This window comes from Macrobrachium nipponense, chromosome 17, assembly GCF_015104395.2.
Source record: "Macrobrachium nipponense isolate FS-2020 chromosome 17, ASM1510439v2, whole genome shotgun sequence".
Lineage (NCBI taxonomy): Eukaryota > Metazoa > Arthropoda > Malacostraca > Decapoda > Palaemonidae > Macrobrachium > Macrobrachium nipponense.
Genome location: NC_087210.1, coordinates 71,188,305 through 71,204,531, shown reverse-complemented (window position 1 = coordinate 71,204,531; position 16,227 = coordinate 71,188,305). Strand labels below are relative to the sequence as shown.

The 16,227-nt window shown below is 40.6% G+C and overlaps 1 protein-coding gene and 1 long non-coding RNA gene across 3 annotated transcripts in view; one reads left to right on the top strand and one right to left on the bottom strand.

Annotated features, from left to right (window-relative positions):
• The window catches only part of LOC135196315 (uncharacterized), a 38,952-nt gene that overhangs the window by 21,526 nt on the left and 1,199 nt on the right, over positions 1-16,227 (bottom strand). The window contains exon 2 of the long non-coding RNA XR_010310377.1: positions 15,042-15,239. This is a non-coding gene — a long non-coding RNA (uncharacterized LOC135196315). The remainder of the gene's footprint in view (positions 1-15,041; positions 15,240-16,227) is intronic.
• The window catches only part of LOC135196313 (exocyst complex component 6B-like), a 91,675-nt gene continuing 77,505 nt past the window's right edge, over positions 2,058-16,227 (top strand). The window contains exon 1 of one of the 2 annotated variants that reach the window (XM_064223058.1): positions 2,058-2,268. In XM_064223058.1, coding sequence (XP_064079128.1) covers positions 2,117-2,268 — 152 coding nt within the window. In that variant the 5' untranslated portion in view covers positions 2,058-2,116. The remainder of the gene's footprint in view (positions 2,269-16,227) is intronic. The other variant, XM_064223059.1, reaches the window with a different exon arrangement.

Genomic DNA, 16,227 nt, shown 5'->3' with positions numbered 1-16,227 from the left:
AAATCTCATTTTGTTTACCAAATGCTCTCCATCCCATGCTTATGCTTCTTTTAATTTCGGTCTCATGCCCTGCGGAAACACTTACTGTCTGTCCTAAATACGTATATTCAATAACAATCTATAGAGGTTCGTTCATAACCCTTATTTGTTGCCTCTCTGCATTTTCATTGAACATTATCTTAGTTTTACTCATATTCATTTTCAGTCCTACATTTCTGCTTTCTCTATTCAAATTTTTTATCATCTTTTGTAATTCCTCTCCTGATTCACTGAGTAGAATTATGTCATCTGCAAATCTGAAGTTGTTAAGGTATTCCCCTTTAATGTTAATTCCCACGTTATCCCAATCTAAATTCTTAAAAACTTCTTCTAGGCACGCTGTGAATAATTTAGGAGAGATGGGGTCTCGCTGTCTAACTCCTTTCTCATATATCTTACATGATCATGATTACGTCATCCGTTTCGTCGTGAAAATTATATAGGAGTTTATCTCTTAATAATAAATCAGTGGTATTAATGATGAGACTTTCATCAGGAAGGCATGTAAATAATGGACTTTCAACAGGTGCCTACTTAAAGCTAGGGTACTATATATAGACACAGCATGGTAGCATTTGAACAAAAGATATTAACGTTTTCGATTAAGCCAGTCTTGTTCTGGCACGAGTTCTTGCTCTCCGTCAGTCTAATAATTAAACAAAAGATAATCACAGGCTTTTAAAAATCAACAACAAATAATAAAATGAGAAAGAAACACTATCATAATGAGGTCTTGATTTTCACCCAATTTTGCTTGCGTAAATCAAACGAGATTATACCAGAGCTGGAACAGCACAATTGAAGTTAGCAGTGAGGTTTGGGGGCTATTTCATCCGTATATAATTTGAAAAGTAGCATACATTCGGAAATTACAAATCTTGTTACGAATGATTATATTTTTTCCATAAACCTCGATCTTGGTATCTGTGGGTTAATTTTGATGAATATTAAACATAAATTGGTGGGAAGTAAAAGAAATGCCATACAGTGCATAAATAGACAGCTTTAAAGGAACACTAAATATAAAAATAAGCATCACAAAATTCCCGGGCAATAGATTTTTATGTCCACTTTGAAATTAAGTGACGTCTTACTGCACCTTTCATGATGAACCGTATTGGACCTTTCACCCAAGTTTCACCTTTTCAGTTGAAAAACCTTTGATCTTCAGAGAGGGTTGGCCTAGAAAATCACGAGCGTAGTTAGAATAACATTTTGTATTTTGGAAAGGTTTTAAATTCATTACTGAGATGATGGGTAGTGTATACATTGTTAAGGTACTTCTTACATTTATTTCTATCTACTATTCTGAGTTTCTGTAATTAATGTGATGTTTTAGTCATATATGCATCCCAACTCCATGATTTTACCTGTTTTTTTTAAGCAGAGATAAAAAAAAGTTTTAAAAAATTGTTCTGGCCCATATTGGTCTGTTCAAAACACCAAAATGGGAATTTGCATGTTGTTTTAGTAAAGTTTTTTTATTTCTTAAAAAAAACAAACAATGCATATCCTGAAGTTCAGATGTCGAATTTCAAAAGGATTTACAAAGACTGGTATTGCCCTTTGTTTTAGAGATCGACGTCTTGTATCTTATCCATGTAGTTTACTTTGGAGTGAGTTAGATGAACATCTAGTGATGATAGACGCTTAATTACCGAATAATATATTCTAGCAGTTTTTACTATCGTCATAATGCAAGATTGACTGATCAGTTACATATGCATAACGAACTTAGAGCATTTAATGTAAACTCGAAGCTTAAATTGTACTTGAGCTAACACACTAGCTCGTCATTAGCCTTTTGATAGCATAATTAGGTTTAATAACTCGACGCACTTCTGTTCATATCAAAACGGCATATAGTTTATTCTAGGCTCTGCCGTTATTCTGTTTGTTGAAATAAACTATAACCTGATTGAATACTAACACAAATTTTCCAAAAGCATGTGTTATTAGCAGTAAAGATAAGGCAAAACCGAGTGGAACTCGAACGAGGGAAACAGTAAACGCCCACATCGCTTCCACCCACAGTTCCTCCGTAACGGGAACAAATGACTAGCGTTTGTTGTTTGTTATGGAGGTGACAGATGAGACAGACAGTGGCAAGGCTCTCGAATCAGCTACCAAAGGGTCTGAGGTCACCGAAGATGACCCTGTGGCCCTCAGGCATGCCTTATTACTGCACGAGATAGAAGCCATCGATGAGTATTGGGGTCCAACGCTCAGGTAAGGAAAGGCAGGAGAGGTCATCCTTGACCCCAGACTTCGGGAGATTTTGACAGTTAAATGTCCCGGCTGTTGTGGCTAGGACATTCGTTCCTCACGCCTATGTGATTAAGCTAAAAGAGATAGGCTGAAAGAAATTAGGCTGATTAATGTCGTGAAAGTAGGGTAGCAATACCTATTTATCATCGTTTGCCTATTCATTTTTGTAATGCTTCAATAGCTAGGTTCAGGCCAGCCTCATGACTCAGGCCATGACTCACCAAGGTTGGTGACTGCCGAATGGATGGGTTTGTAACAAATTTAGGCTGTTTTATATGATAATCCATACTTTTGTTTTGGCAAATTACCTAGTAGCTAGCCTATGCAAGTATTTGGGTGGCAGTAGTATTAGGTATAAGGGAAACAACTGAGTTGACTAGCTGATCCAGTCTTGCCCGATTGTTGATCCACCCTCCGAAAAAGTAAAAAGTATTTTTGCTTACTTTGAAAAGAGAGTAGGGTAGAAAAGGGAGTAGGGTAGATCTACTACCTATATAACTATTCCACGGCAATCTAGACTGTGGCAGTTGACATTTTCTTATGTTATTTTATTTGCCTTACAAGAGTTCAAGGGACTATTTTTTTCATTCCACTGTAACTAAACTGTTATTTACCTTTGAACTCTATACGTCGGTACATTGCACCCATTGGTACTGTCGTGTAGTCTTCAAAGGTAAATTACGGTTTAGTTACAGTCGGCCGAATTAGGTAGATCTATGTTACTATTCCGCGGTGGCCTAGACTATGGCAGTTGCGGTTTTACTATGCAGTTTTACCTCCTGAACAAGAATTTTAAGTAATATTTATTCGGACGACTATAATTAACCTCCAGGGGTCAGTACTAAACACGGCGAAATACAGTAGATGTCATATCCGCGGTTACGTTCCTTGCAGAGCGTGCGGAACACTTCTTTAGAATTACCAAGTATTACTTTCAAATCTTGTACAGCAAGTAAAATAACATAGGTAAGTGTCAATTGCCATAGTCTAGCTCGCCATGGAATGCTTATATAGAAATACCAAGTAGAGTTCTCAAGGTGTTGTGCCCACCACTGATGACTCATGACTGGTGCCCATCTCCTGTGTCAGGATGTGTTAAAGTACTTTTTCGGAGGGTGGATCAACAAACGGGCAAGACTGGATTAGCTAGTCCACTCGGTTGTTTCCCCTACTACTACCTAGATTTTAGCATTTAGGTATAGGCACTGTCCAATATAACCTAAAGGGCCCCCAGTTGTGGACGATGAGGACACAGGTTCTGCAGAAGAAAAATCTATGCCATACCCTCTCTGTAGTGGGGGTAATGCACTGTAGGCCTGTCTTAAGGTTCTCTGCAATGTACCTTTGGCCCATAGCTGTAGTAACCCTCTTATTCCTTATACTGTACCTCTGTTCATAACTTCTCTCTATTTACTTTCCACCCTCTCCTAACAACTGATTCATATTGCAACTGCGAGGTTTTCCTCCTCCCCCTGTTACACCTTTCAGACCTCTTACTGTCAATTTCAGTTTCAACACTGTATGACCTTTTAGGTCCCAGCATTTGACCTAAATTCTATATTCTGTTTCTCTGTGCCATGTTCTGACCCTACCACACCTTAAATTCCTAACCTGACTTAACACGCTGTTCCCTGACATGGGCGGGAGGGGCTTAGTCCCCGCTGAATGCTCCTGATTAATACTGAATATCGGAAACATGTACTAAGCTTCTACTTGGAGGTGGTAGAGTCTGAGCATGCTCCTGTCATTCTCAAAACTACCTGTGGGAAGTAGGCCTAAACCATCCTAGGTTATTTTGAGGATGAGTGGAGTCTACGAGTCCAATTGTTAGATAAAAGCCTTAGCTGGATAGTGTATTTCGTGGAGGTTGTTATTCTTACTATTGAATAAATAGCCGGACTTGCATGGTATCTTTCGTGAATAATATTTTCAGCTTCAAATATTTTTAATAATGAGGGTGTGATACATTCCCCTTAAAGGAATTACAGTTTCTTTCGCCGTCATGCACTAGTTTGTTTGTTTGTATATTTGCTTTAATCCCCAAATGGCTGGTACTAAACATGGCACCCTGCAGAGCCGAGCAAGTTTCTCACTCCTTTGTGATTTTCTCAGATTATCTCACCAGTACTGTGTTATATACACCATTTTCTGTATTATTTTGCCAAAAAATTCTGTTAATGAAGGATATATTGTTTGGCTTTCTCCCGTACATTTACTCAATTAAACTTTGAATGGTATTTCTAGTGACCTTGCTAAATACAGAGAAAAAGCAAAGTCAATAATATGAGAAGCTGTTTTCAAAAAATTGAATTGGCATCGTTGACAATAGGTGTTGTGATGCTGTTATATATAAATAAAGTAGAGCAGCAATAATTTTATTTAATTTAAATAGAGTATCATAAAAAGCAATAAAATAAATGATTAAAAAAACTCTGTGAACAAAAATGCAAAGGTGGTACACTCCTTGCTTAGAAGAAAATGTTGTTGATTATGTTAAACTTTCATGGCCAGGTAACCAATAGGTTACTGTATATATAATCATTGTCATTGAAACTGTAATAACTAGGTAAAGAGAAAGGAATTACCATATACTGTACAGTATAGCGTAATGTATGTACGGGTTTGGTTTGCCCAACCTCCTGATGTACAGCAATATTTTGAAGTTAGGGTATACAATGCTTGTGATTCAGCTACTGAATAACAAATAAAAAGAAACACAATGAATCATGCAAAACTGTTTATAGTAATACTTGTACTGTACCAGCACAGTAAAGTACAATATTTGGTTATTAGATTAATATTTCTCTCTCCACCCTACATTTGTTCATATCAGTATCTTAATATGAACATTTCAACACCTAGCAAGCTGAATATCTTGCTTTGCTAGGTGATAAATAAGCTTCATACTTGAGCTACAGGAAGTGCCCTTTTGTCTACATTTGTAGGAATAAAGGAAGATCTGAAGTGAGGGTAGGGGGTGTGGCATTAGAAGAGTGAATGCCCGCAATGAGCTTGACTGTGGTTTTAACACAGAAGATGGGGATTAGACTGTGAATGCTGCTCCTTCCACTGGATAATATTACATTGAGTGAAGTCCTTACAACAGTGATTCCCAACCTTTATACCTGCAAGGAACCCCTGAAACAATTTATATATATATATATATATATATATATATATATATATATATATATATATATATATATATATATATATATATATAAATAATTCTTACTATAGATCTAATATCTGCCACTGCTATTCAAGCTGTGTAAATTCTGATTAGCATCATTTGCAATACATATTTATTTCAAGACTTCTTGCGGAATAACCTCAATTAAAAAATGGTTGTCAAATGAAGCTTTTAAAGATAATGGTAGTGAATGAAGCCTTTAAAGATGAATACCAGTTCACAGGAAGCCCAGCTGTCATACCTCAAAGATGCTGCTGCTGTTTGCAAAACATAAAACAGATAAGTTGTTTGCCAAAGCTTTTGGTCAGATGACCTGAATGATTATTAGGCCAAGGTATTAATGGTTACATAATAGTAAAATAGACAAGTGTTGCTAATTGAATTGATTTGAGAACCAACATGTTGATCTTAACATGAGAATATTGTAATTATTTGATGTAAAGAAATGAAAAGTAAAGTATGCAAATCAAAAACCTATTATTTTTAGTTTTGAGTTTAGTTGCATTTTTGTAAGCCATTGTTTGTCATATGCTACAGAAATGCATTCTAGTACTCTCCATTAGCTTGATGTTACTGAAGTATTAAAATGAATTAAAGTTACAGCTTCGTAAAATTGAGATGAAAATTCTTTTAACAATATCTTGGATATTGAGTCTAAAACTATGCCTCACCTATCAACATGACCAGGTTTTTAGCTTAAATGGAAGTCTGCATTGCAGGTATTTGAAATGAAAGGTAGACTAAAAGTGTGGAAGGTTAGGCTATGTTAGTAAGTTTATTTTATCCTTCCGTGGTGGTGCAGTGGTAAGGTTCTCTCCTACCAGTCGAGAGGACCGGGGTTCAAATCCCACCGCTCATTGGTGGCTTGGGAATGGCGCCATTGCATAAACCCGGTGGCCTGCCAATCTAGCGGTCTGAAAACTTGATGGTGAGTAGGAGAATAGGTACCAGCTCTCTGGCTGGGGGGTTAAACAGTGGGCCTAGCGACACACTGGCCATGTGTCTTAGGCATTGGGACCTGTCCCCCACTGGCTGTTGGCCAAAGAAACAGGAGATCAGCGCCTGTCCTATGAACCTTGCAGAGGCCCAGGAGGACTTTTACTTAAAAAAAAAACACTGGTGTGGATTTTTTTCTTGAGTATTTTTTACAATCTACAGTATTATAAGGTTTTTATTAACTCCATATCCTCACTAGTGATCCCTATCATTAAGGTTTAGGCTACCATACCTTGACTGTATTGAACCTTGGCAGTGTTTTCAAGGAATTCATAATCAACCTCAGTAAATTAATTATTTTCTTGTATTTATAAGTTTTATGCATTCAACTTACCTGTCAGATATATACTTAGCTATAGACTCCGTCGTCCCCGATAGAAATTCGAATTTCGCGGCACACTCTACAGGTAGGTCAGGTGATCTACCGCCCCGCCGCTGGTGGCGGAAGTAGGAATCATTCCCGTTTTCTAAGACAGATTTTCTCTATCGGCCGTGACAGCAACATTGTTGTTGTTACTCCTGATTTGGATTTCGTATTTTTCATCGCTATTGATCTTCTAAGCCGGTTATTTTGGTGACGTATTGGATCTTTGGTTTGGCATACTCTTTCGTGGACTGTTTTTTGGACTTGGTTTTGGATATTTCTCATGATGTCGGATTCTAGCTTTACGGTTAGAAGACAGTGTAAATGAGGGATGCATGGTGAGGATACCGAAAGCTTCGGTAGACCCTCACACAGTTTGTAAGGGGTGTAGAAGGAATGAATGTTCAATTTCTAACACCTGTGATGAATGTGTAAATATGAATGAGGAAGAATGGAAGAATTTAAATTCATATTTAAGGAAATTAGATATGGATAGGGCTAGGAAGGCTTCCTCCAGAAGCGTAAGTAGGTCTCGCTCTAACGAGCCTATTAAATTAACACCTAACCCTAAACCTCTATCTTCTTCCTCTAGTACTAAGACTGCAAATCCGGCAACGGAAATTGCAGATCTTAAAGCTGCGCTACAAAGGATGGAACGTCAAATGCTGACGTTAAAAGGTAAGCACAGTGATAGTGAATTAAGTGTCCCTAGTGCAGTGGAGGGTGCGTCTGATCGGCTCTGTCTCGCTCCCAGGCCTAGACCTCTTCCAAGCTCACAGGCCCAGAGGAGAAGGAATGTCGAAAGCCTTACGGAGGTTACGGAGAATCCCCACCGATCAGGCGTCCCCTCGGCAGATTCTGTGACGACCCGAACTGCAAAGGATCGCTATCGAAAAAGCATCCTAAGGAAGTGTTTTTCTTCGTCAGATTCTTCACCGAAGGCAAGGGGATGGAGTTCTGATGAACTGTCACGCCCCTTAAAGAGAAGTTGGAAGGCTCCTACTTTGGATTCAAGCCCTGAGCTTTTCTCCGATCTATCACCTTGTGAGAAGAAGAAAAGGAGATTGGTTCCTAAACGGAAATCGGAGTTTCCTTCCGCTTCGAGACAGGCCTCACCTGAATCAGGGAAGGAAAAAGAGAGTGCGGCTGCAAAAATTATCTTAAATGTGCAGGAGCAACTTTCAGCCTTAGTAGGAGTTTTTACTAAGGAAACTCCCAGGAGAAAGGACTCTTTCCTTCCTATAAAGAAGACGAAGGGAAAGAAAAAAGAAACGGAAGTTTCGGCTTATACTCGGAGGAGTGTGAAGAATGCGCCAAAAACGCCAACCTGGCGCAATGCACCAGATGCGCCAGATGAGTTTGAGACTCCATACGAGTCAGAAGAGCCAGAAGCGCCATATGCCGCCAGAAGCCAGCCTGGCGAAATGCGCCAGAAGCGCCAGAGGCGCCAGATGCGCCAGAAGCGCCACCCTGCCGAAATGCGCCAGAAGTGCCAGATGCGCCATATGCGCCAGAAGAGCCAGCCTGGCGAAATGCGCCAGAAGCGCCAGAGGCGCCATATGCGCCAGAAGCGCCAGCCTGGCGAAATGCGCCAGAGGCTCCAGATGCGCCAGAAGCGCCACCCTTCCGAAATGAGCCAGAAGCGCCACTCTGCCGAAATGCGCTAGAAGCGCCAGCTTGGCGCAAGGAATCACGAGCGTCAACCCGGCGCAATGAGCCACAAGTGACAGATAAGAGACGGACTTCTTCCAAGACAATTAAGCCAGGAGGATTTGTTTGGCTTTCGGAAGGATAAGCCTTTACCTGACAAGGACTCTAGTTGTCGCACAGGCGGCCGTATTCCTTGTCAGGACATAGGTCGTTCCGGAGAAAGTGATAGGAGAGGACGTCCTTCGTCTGACAGGAGAGAAAGGTGTCGCATAAGCGGCCATCGCTCTTGCCAGGAGAAGGATAAGGTCGTTTTGCAGGATCAACCTATCTCTCGTAGGGACGCAAGTTATCGCACAGGCGGTCGTCGTTCTTGCGAGAGTGGGGTGGATGTTGCAAGAGGCCAGTCTCCTATTGGAAATAAACAATCCTCTTCGGAATTGGATTTGGAAGAGGTTTCGGACTCGGAAGATCACTCGGCTCCGGGTTTGTCAGATTACAAGACGCTGGCAGCCCTCTTACTTCAAGAGTTTGGGGACTCTTTAAGCCCTACTGCTCCTCCTTCTCCAAGGTCCTTGTTTACAAGCACGAAGGTCCCGAAACAATCATCTTTTATTAAAATGAAGCCAACCATTTCCATGAACAAGGCTCTCCGATTCGTAGGAAATTGGTTGGAATCCAAGGAGAAGGCGGGGAAGACAGTCTTTACCTGCCCTCCTTCCAGACTATCAGGAAAAGAAGGGAATTTGGTACGAGACGGGCAAACCACGGGTCTAACTCTCCCGTCCACTGCCGAAGCAGATTTTTCGAATCTGGTAGATTCGTCTAGGAGACAAGCCTTGTCATCAGCAAAGATCACATGGGGGACTTCGGAGATGGACCATCTCCTCAAGGGATTGTTTAATGTCTTAGAAGTTTTTAACTTCTTAGACTGGTCCCTTGGGGTGTTGGCCAAAAAGACACAAGAGGAGGAATCTCTTAGTCCAGGAGTCCTTCATAGTGTTCTTTCATGTAGGACAAGGCGGTTCAGGATGGATCAGGAGAGGTGGCCTCTCTGTTTGGAACTGGTATTCTGAAGAAGAGAGTCTTATTTAGCTCTTTTCTGACGAAAGCAGTTACTCCTACTCAGAGGTCATCTCTTCTGTATGTCCTCTGTCGGACCAATTGTTTCCTTCAAATCTTGTAAAAGATATTTCTCATTCTCTGACAGAAAAGGCCACACAAGATCTCTTGGCCCAATCTGCAAAGAAATCGAGGACTTTGGGTCCTATTAAGAGAGAGACTCGGGCCCCTCAACAGCCCTTTCGAGGAAGTACCTCGGCCAGACCCTCTTTTAAGAAGAGAGGAGTGCAGAAGAGAGGTAGGCCTTCCTTCAGACCTATCAAGAGAGCTAAATGAGACAACAGTCCTTCAAGCACCGGTAGGAGCCAGACTTCGGAAATTTTCCGCGAATGGGCTCGGTAGACAGGCAGAAATTTGGTCCCTTTCCGTGGTAACAAAGGGATATATGATCCCCTTTCGAGACAGACCTCCCTTGACTACGAACCCGAGGGAACTGTCAGCCCAATACAGGGACCCTGCCAAGAAAGAAGCATTATTGCAACTGGTAGAACAGATGTTGCAAAAGGAGGCCATCGAAGTGGTTCGGGATCCGCATTCCCGAGGATTCTACAACCGTCTTTTCTGGTTCCGAAATCCTCGGAGGGTGGAGACCGGTCCTGGATGTGAGCGCATTGAACCGATTTGTGGAGAACACAAAGTTCTCTATGGAAACATCAAAATCGGTTCTTGCGGCTCTTCGTCCAGGAGATTGGATGGTCTCCTTAGATCTACAAGATGCATACTTTCATGTCCCCCTGCATCCATCATCGAAGAAATATCTCCGATTCATGATGCAGGGGAAAGTATACCAATTCAGAGCCCTATGCTTCGGCCTTTCAACGGCCCCTCAAGTGTTCACGAGGCTAATGAGGAACGTTGCGAGATGGCTACATCTAGAGGGGATAAATATATCCCTTTATCTGGACGATTGGCTAATAAGAGCAAAATCGGAAATTCAGTGCTTGAAGGACTTGGAGAAGACTTTGAACTTGACAAAATCTCTGGGACTGCTCGTGAACCTCGAGAAATCACAATTGATCCCCAGACAGAACATAGTCTATCTGGGGATACAGATGGATTCTCGGGGTTTTCGGGCGTTTCCATCTCAAGACAGAATTACTCGAGGCTTAGAAAAGATCTCGAACTTCTTAGGGAAAGAACGGACCTCGGCGAGGGAATGGCTCAGTTTGCTGGGCACCCTTTCCTCGTTAGAGCAGTTCATTTCCCTGGGAAGATTATATCTCAGACCTCTGCAATTTTATCTAAAGAGGATGTGGAGTCAAAAGACAGGAGACTTGTCAGACGTTTTTCCCATCCAACAGGGGATAAAATCAGACCTAAAGTGGTGGTTAACCCCATTAACAAGGAACGAAGGGGTGTCCCTCTTGATTCGGAACCCTCACCGAGTGTTGTTTTCCGATGCCTCGGAAACAGGTTGGGGAGCAACACTGGGTCCAAAGGAAATAGCAGGTGTTTGGACCAGACAACAAACTACTCTGCACATCAATGCGAAGGAACTCCTGGCAATTCATCTAGCCCTGGAATACTTCGAAGCGGAAGTCAGAGAGGCGGTAGTTCAAGTCAATTCCGACAATACCACAGCTCTGGCTTACATCCGGAATCAAGGGGGCACTCACTCTTTCTCTCTGTACGAAATAGCGAGAGCTCTATTAACCTGGACAGAGGAACGGGGCATTATTCTGCGTACAAGGTTTGTCCAAGGAGTGAAAAACCTAAGGGCAGACAGGTTGAGCAGAAAGAACCAGGTTCTCCCGACAGAGTGGATGCTCCACTCAGAAGTCTGCAGACAAATATGGTCACTCTGGGGGAGACCCCAGATCGACCTGTTTGCCACGTTCCTCTCCAGGAAAATAGACAACTTCTGCTCGCTAGAAGATCCCAGAGCCACAGCGATCGATTGCCTTCCTCATAGATTGGTCCAGGCATAGATGCATACGCCTTTCCCCCATTCAAAGTGCTGGGGGAAGTAGTAAAGAAATTTGTGGCATCGGAAGGAATGAGAATGACTCTAATTGCTCCCTTTTGGCCTTCCCGAATCTGGTTCACAGAGGTACTGGAATGGACGGTGGACTTCCCAGATCTCTACCAGACAGGACAGATCTGCTCAGACAACCCCACTTCGAGAGGTTCCACAAAAACATCCAAAGTCTCTCCCTGACTGCTATTTCGACTATCGAAAGACTGGTCAGAGCGAGAGGCTTTTCAAAGAAAGTGGCAACTTCAATTGCTAGAGCCCGCAGAGCCTCTACCCTGCGGGTCTACCAATCGAAGTGGGAAGTTTTCCGTAGATGGTGTAGGTCGAAGAAGCTGTCCTCTTCCAATACCTCTGTAACCGAAATCGCGGATTTTCTCCTCTTCTTAAGAGAAGAATCCAAATTGGCCGTATCAACTATCAAGGGATATAGGAGCATGCTCTCAGCTGTGTTTAGAAACAGAGGGCTGAATCTCGAGGATAATAAGGATCTTCATGATCTCATCAGGTCTTTCGAGACTAAGAAATTGAGATCATCGATTCCCCCGAGTTGGAACCTGGACGTGGTCCTAAAGTTCTTGATGTCGGACAGGTTCGAACCTATAGATAAAATCTCATTCAGAGATCTTACTAGCAAATGCATATTCCTGTTGGCTCTAGCAACTGCTAAGAGGATCAGTGAATTGCATGCTTTGGACTCTCGGGTGGGATTTAGAAAAGACTCGGCTGTCATTTCTTTCCAGGATCTTTTCCTAGCGAAGAATGAGAACCCTTCTAAACCTTGGCCTAGAAGTTTCGAAGTCAAGGGACTCTCTTCTCTGGTAGGAAGAGAGTTGGATCGGTCCCTTTGCCCAGTCAGGACCTTAAAATTTTATTTAGAAAAGAAGACACAGCTTCAGGGATGTCGACAAGGTCTTTGGTGTTCGGATAAGAAACCCAATAGACCGATGTCAAAGAACGCACTGGCATTCTTTGTCAGAAATGTAATTACCGAAGCTCATAGGAATTGTCAAGAGAACTCGTTAAAGCTGCTGAGAGTTAAAGCTCACGAAGTACGGGCTGTGGCAACTTCCCTTTCTTTTACGAAGAATATGTCCATGAGAAACATTTTAGCAGCAACTTACTGGAGGTGCAATTCAGTATTTGCATCCCACTATTTAAAGGATGTTAGAATAACATACGATAAATGTTTCTCTCTTGGACCTTATGTATCAGCGGATACTATGCTGGGAAATGGAGCAGACGCTGATCCTTAAATTTGTTTTTAATAATTTTAATAATTAGTTTTAATATTGTTTTTGAGTTGTGGGTTGCTTGAAAGGATGTTCGGGGATGACTCCTTTCAATCGTAGTACTAACCCCAATAAGGATCAGGTGATCGGGATTAGTGTCGTGCTCTATGATCATGCCAATAGGCAAGGTGTTTTGTCATGTAAGTGGATAGGACCCCATTGACAAAGATCCTAAGGTTCTGAAGCGTAAGTGGGTAAGACCCCTGTAACAGACCATCAAGAACTCTTAGCATGAGGTCACTACCTCGCTGAGGCTCTTGAAGCGATACGGGCTCCTAGGCAGTAGCCATGAAGTCTTTCGCTAACACAGGTAGGAATCAAGGTTTTTAATTTTATTACCTACAACATATGTTGTTTCCTGTCTATTTCAGTAGATTAGCTGTCTCTTACCCTCCGCCAAAGGTGCCAATCAGCTAAGTATATATCTGACAGGTAAGTTGAATGCATAAAAATGTTATTGTCATGATACAATAAAGTTTTATGCATACTTACCTGGCAGATATATACGGTGTATGGCCCACCCGACCTCCCCTCAGGAGACAGGTGGAAGAGAAAATCTGTCTTAGAAAACGGGAATGATTCCTACTTCCGCCACCAGCGGCGGGGCGGTAGATCACCTGACCTACCTGTAGAGTGTGCCGCGAAATTCGAATTTCTATCGGGGACGACGGAGTCTATAGCTAAGTATATATCTGCCAGGTAAGTATGCATAAAACTTTATTGTATCATGACAATAACATGTTTGTACTTTACCCATACTAATTTTTACTCAGACCTTTTTACTGTAAAATAATATATAGGATGTTTTCATAACATTCAGCTGTAAATGGTAACCAAAGAATGTAGTATGCATAGCGATGCATGTGTAAACACACACAACACACAGAAGTATAAACAAAATCACACTTAAAGATTCCGATTTGATATTTATTTTATTTTTGTTTCATTCTTTCTGAACTTCTGAATAACATCTTTGAGAGAGGGCTCACTAATAATGGCTATGTCCTAGGTGAGTGCAAGGTATTGAAAACTGTCCAAGCTGCATACAGCACATCTTTTCTTAATTTTTTGTCTTATGATTTCCCTGCCATATACGTATATGAGGAGAAATAAGAATGGTAGTAGTCTGTAGTATGTTAAATTTTTAAAAATTGTGAAAATATTCTTGTGGTCACAATTAAGCAGAGTTGTTAGGAACACAGTAGTGCTTAAGTAGTTCCACTCACTTTTAGCTTATACATATGATGACTTGTCAATCCTCATGTTTACTTTGGTAGCATAGAACATTCAGAAATCCATTTGTTCATGTATATTCTAAAATAAATACAGAATTAAAGATGAGAGTGCTTTTTATTATCTTGGATGAACAGAGGGATATTGGTGCCCAGGTGCTCAACCACTGCCCACATAGCCCCAAAAGTAGTTCTGATGCATTAACATTACACAGTATTTTTTTTTTTTACTTTTTCCCATTGTTTTTCTGTCCTCGCTGCACAGTATACATAATATGCAGTTCTGCATTTTTATTTTTATTTTACTGTGCAGTATGTGTATAGAGGACATTTAATTTTTGTTTAAACAACAAGTTATGGGATCTCTGCAGAAAAGAAATTTAACCAGGTCAAAGTTTTGAGTAATTAATTTTTTTCCTCAAGAACTTGTAAATAAACTTGTAAATCTGCATGTGAATATCCACAGTAAAAGAGGATCAATTGATGTTTGATCATTGTAGTATTACCTTGAGCACCATTCCAGCCTAATTTTTGATAGGGCTCATTGTTGATCTTTTTTTTTTTTTTTAATGCTGTACAGTGCAGGTATTCCAACCTGAGATGAGGATATATGGTACCAGCTGATTACATTCCATTACCCCTGTCATGAAGTGCATTACATTACTTGTAGTTTGAGCGACATACTGTAACCTTTAGTATAGTATGTTTAGTTCATGTTTAATCACCTTTTACAAACCTTTCCTGATCTCCTTAACATTTGTGTTAATCACATTTTTGGGCATTTTACATAGTTACAGTAATGAATATTGCGCATATAGAGTTGAAATCATATAAGGTAAGTCAATGTACGTTTCAAATGTGCTGCAGCGAAGCCAAGTAGGTAGACATGCAAAAACTGAATCAGTTGAATACTTACCGTTCATGCAATGTTGATCATGGGAGCAAATTCATGCTGGAGTTTTGGGTCTTTAACTTTCTTAGCAATAGGCCACCTTGTCTGTTTGTGCTGGAGCTCTTCTCTTCATTTGTCATTCCTTCAACTGATGGTAGTGGTTATCCATAGGATGTGCCAGTCTTTCCAAAGTATGACATAAGTTGTCTGGACGTTCATTGTCTGTAAAATGTTAGTACATTTACCTTTTGATCCCAGATTATTTTTCTTAAGTGATGCCAGTAACATTTATCAGGATATAATTGTTATACTGTATGACTTATTTTCATATGGAAACTCTTTTTGTGATTGAACTTTTTCATACATCAGAATTATGTAAAATGTAGCCTAATAGTTACAACACATTCTTTGATGTAATGTCTTTCATATAAGGTTGATTCTTGACTACAATTTTTCATCACATGGTCTTGAGTCTTTAGTTGTATACAGCGATATAAAATGCAGATAAAGCAAACAATATTGCTGGATCAATTGAATTAAAGTGTTAGGAAATATGTATACCCTATTATTGCCTCTTATTGTAAAAGTATTTTTCCAAGTCATTTTGTTACCCTTGTCGTTAAACAGTTTGAGGATTGAAGTGTAAAGCATTTGGAGATAGATTAAGTTTCGTACGAATGAACCTTTAGATGATTTTTACAAGTGTCTCTCAAGGACCGGATCACAGGACACCATCGTGTTTTCCTTATTTGTGTTGTTTCCTGTAGGCCTCAGGAAGATAGATAAGGTCTTTAGGTTAGGCATATATATATTAAAAATTTATTGGGTCTTGGATAAACCTCATAATGAGAGGGAACAATTGGTCAGATGTTCGGTTACTCTTATTGCTAGTATAATGGCAGTGGAGACACTGGCTAGAAATACTGTACTACATGTAGTTCACCAGTTTGATTTCACATATTTTCTGTAATGTTCAACCATTTTTTTTATATGTCCGAGTTAAGGTCTTGGAATTTGATGCAGAGACAATGGATCAAAGTAAATTTAGTTAAGATACGGGAGCCCGAGATTGGTTATTTGTTATAAAGAAACAGAACCGTTGGTTTATGTAGCTTTTAAACAGCTGAAATGTCATGGAAGGTAATATTGAACAAGTAACATGCGAGCTGATTATTCCTTCAAATGGAAAGTAAACATATAAGAGATAAGT